The sequence below is a fragment of the Leuresthes tenuis genome, unplaced genomic scaffold (assembly GCF_036924035.1).
Source record: "Leuresthes tenuis unplaced genomic scaffold, fLeuTen1.0.hap1 SCAF_21, whole genome shotgun sequence".
NCBI classification, from domain to species: domain Eukaryota; kingdom Metazoa; phylum Chordata; class Actinopteri; order Atheriniformes; family Atherinopsidae; genus Leuresthes; species Leuresthes tenuis.
In genome coordinates, this window is record NW_027325375.1 from 15,807,426 (window position 1) to 15,817,832 (window position 10,407).

Here is a 10,407-nt window from a genome sequence, read left to right on the forward strand (position 1 = left end):
GTGGGTTATTTGAAATGTCAGCTACTGAAATACCATATAACTTACATTAAAACATATGTGGCTCTACAAGCTTTCAAACTGCATTGGAAAATGTTAAACATATAGTTACAGTACTTTGAAAAAGTCTTAGGCAGGGGTGAAAAATAAATCTGTAAACAAAGAATGCTTTCAAAAATGGAAGTGTTAATCATTTATTTTCATCCATCATCAAAATGCAGTGAATCAGACACACTCGATGATGTTGAGATCAGGGCAGGATTTTTCTTTTTGTTCGCTCAATTTGCATTTTGTAAATTGATAAAAATAAACAATCATTATTTATATTTCTGAAAGTATTCTTTGTTTACAGCAGTTTTTTACACCTGCCTAAAACTTTTGCAGAGTACTTTAAATATACGTATATTGCAACAATACAATAGTTTCAGTTTGTTTTAACCTTTGTTTTTCCCCCCTGATGCTTTCTACACTCAGAGGATCAGACGTGAGGATAAATGAGGTATGAAAAACAATTAATAAAGAGCTGACGATACATGATATCACAGCACTGACATGTGCAGTACTGCTGCCAGAGCTCAGACCGAATACGTGCGCACAATGGAATTATTCAACTCTGCTTCTGGAAGAAATATCACTTTTGTGCGTCCTGCATATTTCATAATAAGTGGATTTATTAGCATACCTAACATGAAGTATTACTATGTGTTTTTATTTTTTGTCTATATTGTTTCAGTGCTGGGAAACACAGCTGTAATGGCTATAATATACTCGGATCATAACTTAAAGACTCCTAAATATATTGTAGTTTTTAACCTTGCATTTGTGGACTTGATAGGTAGCTCTGCTCTGGTGCCAAAGGTTCTAGACATATTTTTATTTAATCACTATTTCATCCCCTATGATGACTGCTTGACATTCCTCTTTTTCTGCTACACTTGGCTTTCAATGCAGGCTCTTAACCTGGTTGCTCTTGCCTATGATCGACTTGTTGCCATCACTTATCCTCTGCACTACCAAGCGAAGGTGACCCATAAGTTTATGTTTTCTCTGATTGCCTCTTTCTGGATTTTTGTTATCATTGCTGTTCTAATTGCAGTTGGTCTTCTTATAAGACTTTCCTTCTGTAAGTCTGTGGTTGTTAACAGCTATTTCTGTGACTATGGTCAGATATACAAACTTGCGTGCAATGACATTACTCCTAATCGAGTCATTGGCAATTTGTTGCCAGTTCTCATTCTTTGGTGTCCTATTACATTCATCTTATGTAGTTACCTTTATATTGGCCATGCCTTGGCTAAAGTAGCTACAGTTCAAGAAAGAGTGAAAGCCTTTAAAACCTGTACAGCTCATCTTTCATTAGTGGCAATCTATTTCATCCCAATATTAATCACTGTCACTATGAGTGCAAAAATACATCCAAATGCCAGGATCATAAACCTGTCTCTGTCCTCAGTGGTTCCTCCCATGTTAAACCCAATCATTTATGTTCTGCAGACACAGGAAATCAAAGTATCAATGAAGAAAATATTACAAATCAGGAGGCAATCCAAAATCATGGTAAAGTGAGATCTGGTCTGGGAGAATTTTTGAATCTGTAATTGCGGCATGTTTTACTTTGCATCTAATTCCAGTTGTAAAGGAAGCACTTCCAGATAGAACAGATGAAGATTAAACCCTCTGTTACAGTTTTTACATGTTGTTATAACATGCATTAGCAAAAATTTATAGATATGTCATGTTTAACAAAAAAAAGGCTGACAAGTAATGTGATTTATGAATAAACATGTCTGTCAGTGACTTCAATGAAATGTTCAGCTGAGCTCAGAAATGACAAATTATACTTTAATAGTAACTAACAGTAAAGCGAGAAGCCTCGTAGCATGAGTAACTTAATTTTACTAATGTTTAGTTGTTGCTAACTCAGCTCCAATGTTATAACTTTTACTTTGTTATCTCATACATCATTTATTTATGTTTGTATTGTATTTGTGATGCTTTGACTGAGTTTTCCACAGTTCAAGAGATAGTTGAGGGCTTTAATACTTCCAGAGCTTTTCTTTAACTTGCGGCAATTAGCAACTGTTTAAATAGAAGTGACAATCATATTTAGCTTAAGAACAAATGTGTATCTAAATGTGTCATGTCTCTGGCCTAATTATTTTTCTTTTTTGTTTCCTGCAAACACAAGACAGACTGATGATGGATACCTGATTACAATAGAAAAGTGATCATAATTGTCAGTGCTAGTGTTTCTTACCTTTTATTTGCAGTATTATCTCACATATTAGTTTGTATTTTGTTAAGGAAAGAAATTCAATGAATAAAAAGTTTCTAAACTTAAAACTAGATTCTCACAGTACTTTGCCATGTATAAACAGACATACCATAATACAGGTATAATACTATACTATAATAATATAAATTAACTGTATTTTATATGAAAGTTTGTAAGAACACAAAACAAAATCAATTGTGTGATTCTTGCTTTGAATTCCTCAAACTGCTTCTGCTTCTTTGTGAAATTAGTTACTGTGGAACTGCATATGCTAAAAATGCTGTGACTATTGCTAGTTGATTTCAGAGATTATTTAAATAACTAAACAACAAGAAAATAAACTATTTTAAATAAAATACTTTTTTCTTGACTTGATTGATTCTTTGATTTTGAATCAGGTATAATTAAGATAGTGTGTAAAGTGAGGATGACAGCATGTGTTAAAAGGATTTCATATGGTGCCAAAGATGAAATTAAGTGTTGAGGTTTAAGAGTTGATACAAAATCAGTCGGAAACTTATGTGGGACCACATATGGGCAGAATGTTTTCATAAACAGATTAAGGCAAAAAAGGTAATCAAGCCTAAACAATATATTTTTCCCCACAGTATAGCTATATGTAATATACAGTAAAGTCACCTGCACTTGTTTATTTTGTCAGAATGTTCAAGTCCTTTACTAAATTAAAAAGTCATGATTAAGCTTAATGTTGTTTTTCCAATTCATTGTTTCTGTGTTTAAATGTAATAAGAAGTAAAAGTGGCTAAAAATTAATATATTCATGGACAAATAACTGAAATTAAGCTGAGCCTTGCTCATCTTTTGTAGAAATACAGAAAAACCTCACTTACTAATCTTATTGCCATATAGTCAACCTCACTGACTGCCATCTTCATCTATCTTAAACCTTGGGCCCGTTCTCTGTTGGATGCCTGTTATCCTCATCATCCTCAGCAGATGTAGCAGCAACACCAAAGGCTTTGTCATTTTGAGGCACTTTGATGCACCAATTCTGGGCATGTTTTTATTTATGGCTCAATTTTCTGGCACCATCTTTACTCAGGTAAAGATGCTTTTCAACCTGCTTTCCATCTCGTTGCATTCTCTTCTGCATTGTGTGTCAGAGTGATTGAAAAGGAGTGTGACAAAGGGTTCAGGGCAAAATCAGTTCTGCTCTCTTTGTCTTTGTTACATTAAACTTAGATTAGACTGCTGGAACAAGCTTACCTACATGCTTACTTACATAAGGAAAAGCAGCATTTGACATGTTTTTCCTCCTTTCTGAGCACAAATCCTTTAAACTATACTAATACAAAATAAATATCTAATAAAGAAAATATCCATCCGTTTTCTATAGCCGCTTAATCGGTCGGTCAGGTCACGGGGGGGTTGGAGCCTATCGCAGCGGTCATCGGGCAAGAGGCGGGGTTCACCCTGAACAGGTCGCCAGTCCATCACAGAGACAAACAACCACACACACACTCACACTCACTCCTAAGGACAATTTTAGAGACACTAATTAACCTAACATGCATGTTTTTGGACAGTGGGAGGAAGCTGGAGTACCCATGCATACACAGGGAGAACATGCAAACTCCACACGGAAAGGTCCTGGGTGGGGATTGAACCTGGAACCCTCTTTCTGTGAGGCGACAGTGCTAACCACCACATAACCATGACATAAGTTCACATCTTCTGTCATGTGCCACAACATACTTTTGACAAGATATTGAAGGGGTACTGATACTGATGGTTGGGCCATTCATTTTGCAGGTCTTCATTTCTGAAATAAAATAAGGAAGACTGAAGATTTAGCCTGATCTCAGTATTGAGTGAAATGCCAGGAGACGACCACCTATAGTGCAGAAAGCACTGGGTCTGAGCACAGCCTTACAAAATCCCTGACATGGTTGCTGTCTAATCATCTTTGTATTACCAAGTTTCTGTTTCTCTATTATAGCTGAGGAAATATGCTTTGATTTACTATCTCCCCAATGATAACTTTATACAAAACCAGAGTTTAAACATACAGCTTATCAGAACTCTGAAATATAAGAACCAATATAAAAAACAAACTAACTAAAACAAAAATATAATAGGTATTATGTAGGCTTGTGCTAAGATCGTGTTATTCCATGACTGCAATGATTAGGTTTAACTGACATAGGGTTGTTTGATGATGATACACACAGGGGAACAGGCAATGATGCTCTAACATGCAGAGGAGGGGGTAGCATTGCTCTGCTTGATGACTACCTCTCAGATCATTTAAAGCTTGACAGAGCACTGGTACATGAGCTCTGGAGAAGAGTTCACCTCCATCTCTCCAGCTACATAACAAAGTGCTGACTGACAGAGGACAACACATTATTCACCGTGCTGTGGACACTGAAAGCTTGAAAGAGTTTAACAATGGAATTATTTAACTATGCTCTAGGAAAAAATATTACTTTTGTGCGTCCTCCATATTTCATTATACAAGGATTTATCGGGATACCTAATGTCAAATATTACTATGTCTTTCTCTTCTTTGTCTACATTGTGTCAGTGCTGGGAAACACAGCTGTAATGGCTGTAATATATCTGGATCATAACCTAAGAACTCCTAAATATGTTGCAGTTTTTAACCTTGCATTTGTGGACCTGTTTGGTAGCTCCGCTCTGGTTCCGAAGGTTCTTGACATCTTTCTGTTTAACCATAACCTAATTCCTTACAATGACTGCTTGACATTCCTCTTTTTCTGCTACACTTGCCTTTCGATGCAATCTTTTAACCTGGTTGCTCTTGCCTATGATCGACTTGTTGCCATCACCTATCCTCTTCACTACCAAGCGAAGGTGACCCACAGGTTTATGTTTTCTCTGATTACCTCTTTCTGGATTTTTGTTATCATTGCTGTTCTAATTGCAGTTGGTCTTATTACAAGACTTTCCTTCTGTAATTCAGTGGTTGTTAACAGTTATTTCTGTGACCATGGTCAGATTTATCGGCTTGCGTGCAATGACTTTTTTCCCAATGATGTAATTAGTTTTTTTTACCCAGTTCTTATTTTTTGGATTCCATTGGTTTTTATCCTATTAAGTTACTTTTATATTGGCTATACATTAGCTAAACTGGCCACAGTTCACCAAGGAATGAAGGCCTTTAAAACATGCATAGCTCATCTGTTATTGGTGGTAGTCTATTTCACCCCACTGTTGGTTACATTCACCTTGATGGAAAAAATTCATCCAAATAACAGGATCTTAAACCTGTCTCTGACCTCGGTCTTTCCTCCCATGTTAAACCCAATCATTTATGTTCTGCAGACACAAGAAATCAAAGTATCAATGAAGAAAATATTAAAAATCAGTGGATCCAAAATAACAATTAGAAAATCTATGAAATTGTGATCAGAATAGCTGCTGATGAAATTAGGGTCACATCATTCAGGTCAGACAGCAAACCAAAATGAAAACTCGTAAAGGGTATTATCCAAATAAAGGAAAAACTTTTCTTTGTCTTTAAGAAAATCACATCCTTCAAGAGGTGATTACAAACTTAAAATTAATGCAAATTGTCATCAAGTCAATCTTTGTATTGTGACGACCCCTCCCCCTTGCATCAGCTCTTCTTGTTGCTACTACTGCTTTTCTCTATCTGTCTGCAGGAGGGTTGTTAGTAGGATGGGACACACCTGTGCTCTCCCCCTTGAAATAGCTGCTTCAGCTTGCAGTCTGGTGGCTCTCTTCTTGCTGTCACCTAGACTGACAGCACCTCAGCAGCATGAACTTGTCCTGAAATTAAGTTATCTTGCCCACCACCTCGTGAGCCATTCTGTAACAGATGGGGGTTCGTTGGTTTTGTTGTTGACCCGGTGTAGTGGCTGTAGTATTGCTATGATGTTGATACTCAGTTGTAGTCTATTCTGTGCGTCTTTTTGGTAGATGTAGGTGTAATCCGATTGTTTGGGAAACACTAGTGATGTACAGTAGTTTTCGACATAACCCACAAAACTGTGTCTTCTCTAAAAAAGTACATGCAATGCTACACAAACATAGAATCTAATTAACTTCAGAAAAAGAAATGGGGGAAAAAAATTAGACAAGAAAGAGTGTACATGACTAGTTTAGGAAAAATGAAATGAAAATGTTTTAATATGCTTAAGGGAAAATGTTGGTGTCTAAATAAAATCTAAACATTGCTTTGTTAGTTTGTTCTTGGTTGTGAGTTTAAATCAAACCCTGTACAAGCAAGTCTTTGTTTGTCTTGTGTCTCTTCTTCAAATATTTCTGTTAACATTTGAAGTGTGAATGCTAAAATCAATATGAAATACTAATTGTGATAACATTACAGGTTATGGATGGATACATCAGCAAAAACAACTTTAATGGGCATGAATACTGATTATGCATAATGCATATTTTTGCAAGTGAACAGCAGCAGCCTCAGTCATACATCTTACGAGTGAAGGATGTGAAAATGGGTTACATAGCTTATTAGAGGAATAGAAAAACCTTGCATGTAATTTGGAACTTATTTGTATCTTGGAGTCATGTACATCTTACAACATATATGCTGCAATAAAGCAGCTGAAGATGGTGTTGAGGCCTATTGCCCTGGCTGACTTCCCCTTATTGCTCCCTGTCTGAATTTCCAGTCTAAAGAATTGTAATTATACAGTTGTACTGAACATTAAAATCTGTAGTCAGAGGGCCTATGACCTTCTACATTGTTTTGGTAAATGTAGACTTCTTTAGGGTCAAGATGGTTCAATAATTTTTTTGTCGTCAGATGAGAGATTTCATTCTGATTACCTATTTTTTATATTTTCTCAGCAAACTGTTCCACATGCTCCTTTAAAGTGAGACTGCTATCCAATTAAAGACTTTTATTTTAAAAAAAAGAGGGTTCATCATCATCATCATCATCATCAGCACTTGTGGGCCCAGGATAGAGTGGGTAACTCATGCTTTATCTATCTTTTAGACTGTGAGAACCCTGGTGTAAATAGTTGTTTCTGATTCCATCCCCACAGCTACTATCCCCTATGTAGGCAATGGCCCGGAGCACAATTCATTTTTTTCCCCCTGTCCTGTCCAGCATTATGGCAGCAGAATCTGAATACCTTTTATGCCAAACAGATTTGCTTTGCCAAGGGAAGCTTTATAAATGTAAAGCCCCCCCTGATGCCCACCAACTACCCATTTATTTATTTTTGTTACAATATTTCGCAGGTAATAGTGCCAAACCGGACTGGGGGACAGGGAAAGAGGAAGAGCAAAGAAGAAGAAACAGAACAAAAATATAAAGAAAAACCACACAACCAGCTGCTACACCTGTAAAAACAAAACAGATGACAATCCACGGCCTCTGTGGCCGCCCTTAGCGCCACCAGGAGCACCTGAAAGCAGACAAGCAGAGAAAAAACAAACACACAAACAAACAAAAACAAGCACAAGTAGCCGCAATCACATACAACACAACTGTGGATATAAATGACCTGAAACCACAGGATAATACATCAACTGCTTAGCAAGCATGCTACTGGGCTAATGAAGGCATGTGTGTGTGTGCATGAACATGCAACACCCATGGCACAGGACCTACATGATAACCATGCTTAGTAGGTTAATGAGTGTATAAGTGTACAGAGCCACAATCCACAGCTTCCCCCAGCAATCAGAAGCAGACAGAGAGGGCCACAAGACCCAGGCCACCAGCAGCCCCAACAGAGCAAAGAACCCGGGAAGCCCACCGCAGGGACAACCACGCATCCACCCAGAAGACTGCAGAGGAAGCCCCCGAACAGAGCCTCCATAAGAATAGAGCAGAGGTTCCCTGGGAACCAGGGGCAACAGCCCACCGACCCCGCTAGGCCCCAGCCACCCAGACATGGCCGTGCACTGGACCCAGGGCCCATGCCCCAACGCTGAGCATTCATCGGGGCATTAATCCCCCTCCGCATCACTCACCGCTCTCCCTTCGAGCAGCTCACCGCCACGTTCCCTTTTGCCGCGCGTCTTCGCTCTCGTACATTGGAAATGAATGCCAACTGGCCACTTCCGTCGCTTGTTTTGCGTTCGGTGTGAATCCAGGGCTAGGCGGATCCCAACCATTCACAGACGTAAAAGATGTCAAGATGTAAAAGCCATAAGGCATCCACTTTAGAGAAAGACCAAAAGAAGGAGAAAAGGTCAACAGGCCATTATCTTACCTGCTGCTTTCTACTTTTTGTGATTTTTCCCATGTTGTTGACATCCTACACATCTTAGCCTGAGATTTAATCAAATAGCTCAAGACTTTATACATTTGATTAATTATTAAATGATGAAAGATGAAAGGCGACTCTCATTATCATCAGTTTGGTTTTGCAAGATTTCTGGTTTCTCTGCTTTTGCTACACTTTACTCACATGCCAGTACATTAAATGATTTTTCTTTTTTTTTAATATCGCAATGTTTAATATTTTAAGAAAGTTCACAGTTAAAGAGTTTACGCCCCCCATTCAACATGAGGATGAGCAAAGAGGATGTGTTCTGTTGCTGCCATAAACAATTGTGCAGTGCACAGGCTAACTTCATGGACAATAAGGTTTCTGCTCTGTGCCTCAGTCAGAGCCTACAATTCTAAATGGCATTATAGGGCTAAGTGATCTGTACTCTTCTGCAGAAGGAAGTAAAGTCCACTACAAAAGACTCCTTGCTGTGTGAAGTTATTCCTACTCACACACATCCAAGCATCAGCTAATGTCATTAGGTTACCATAGGAGGTTGCAACATGACACTTGCAACATGACAACTCAGCAAGTAAAGGTTTTTTTCTCTCTTCATCGTCTCATGTTTCCTCATCACTGGGCTAGAGACATTCAAACCCCCACCTCCCCACCATGTGACACAGTTACCAACGCCTTACTCACAGTGCACGTGATACAGACTATGAATTACAAGTTCTAACAACACAGCTCATTTTAGTTTTTTCAGGGGAAGCGGTATTTTGCAATGGATCTTGATGCAAAAGTAACATTTGTATTTAATACCACATTTGTTCGTCCTGGAAAATGACAACTCAGCAAGTAAAGGTTTTTTTCTCTCTTCATCGTCTCATGTTTCCTCATCACTGGGCTAGAGACATTCAAACCCCCACCTGCCTAAATAAAGTCAATGAGAACTGTTTTTGTATTTAATACCACATTTGTTCGTCCTGGAAAATGACAACTCAGCAAGTAAAGGTTTTTTTCTCTCTTCAATCGTCTCATGTTTCCTCATCACTGGGCTAGAGACATTCAAACCCCCACCTCCCAAAATAAAGTCAATGAGAACTGTTTTTGTCAATGTTCTTACAAGAATTAAAATCATACAGCATTTATTTATCATCTTAAAATAAGACTCCCTGTTATTTGGTGGAATAGGTAGAGTGATGTATCCAGTTCTAAATCTGACAATAATATTTTTAGTATAGATTTTAGATAGATTTAAAAATCTAAGGAGAAAAGTTCAGAGGTGATGGCACCTCTTACAATTTCTATAACGGAATTCCAAATCATATAGAAAAAAGGCACTTGTGGAATTAACTTCCCTTTTATTGTATTAACCATTGTTAAAATGATACATTAAAGCGATAGCTCATGATTTTTTTTTTTTTTTTACTGGGATCGTGTGATGTACTTATGATTACCTTACGTGCAGTAAGCAGTGGTCAGTGTGGCTATTCTCTTCCTACCAGCGGTGGCCACTAACTTCAAAAGCTGCAATGACCTCCTACATCCTAATGCCAGAAGCATTCATTTCTCTTTGACACACACCATACCAGCTTTGCTCAATCCAATTGTATACTATTTAAAGACAGAAGAGTTAACTACAATTTATACTATTTTATTTAATAGTTTGGAGCATTTGCTGTCAGCTTTTACGATTGCCACAGTTTGTCTCTCCATTCATCAACGCCACAAGGCATATTGTGAGTGTCCTAAGACACCAGAGTTTAACTTCCAACTAATTAGACATGTACACATTCATGTATGTCAATATCTCATTAGAGACCATGTGACACAGTTACCAACGCCTTACTCACAGTGCACGTGATACAGACTATGAATTACAAGTTCTAACACCACAGCTCATTTTAGTTTTTTCAGGGGAAGCGATATTTTGCA

General features: G+C 37.9%; 2 protein-coding genes across 2 annotated transcripts; both read left to right on the forward strand.

Annotated features, from left to right (window-relative positions):
* Positions 1-585: 585 nt before the first annotated feature.
* LOC140279688 (olfactory receptor 1C1-like) lies at positions 586-1,563 on the forward strand. Its single transcript, XM_072374848.1, has one exon. It carries the CDS (start codon positions 595-597, stop codon positions 1,561-1,563), a length of 969 nt encoding a protein of 322 aa, XP_072230949.1. The 5' UTR covers positions 586-594.
* A 3,121-nt stretch (positions 1,564-4,684) lies between these two features.
* LOC140279619 (olfactory receptor 1C1-like) lies at positions 4,685-5,665 on the forward strand. Its single transcript, XM_072374774.1, has one exon. It carries the CDS (start codon positions 4,685-4,687, stop codon positions 5,663-5,665), a length of 981 nt encoding a protein of 326 aa, XP_072230875.1.
* The last annotated feature ends 4,742 nt before the right edge of the window (positions 5,666-10,407 follow it).

Bases quoted from the DNA above. Each gene is read 5' to 3' on its own strand.
- LOC140279688 (XM_072374848.1), top strand. From the start codon at position 595: ATGGAATTATTCAACTCTGCTTCTGGAAGAAATATCACTTTTGTGCGT.
- LOC140279619 (XM_072374774.1), top strand. From the start codon at position 4,685: ATGGAATTATTTAACTATGCTCTAGGAAAAAATATTACTTTTGTGCGT.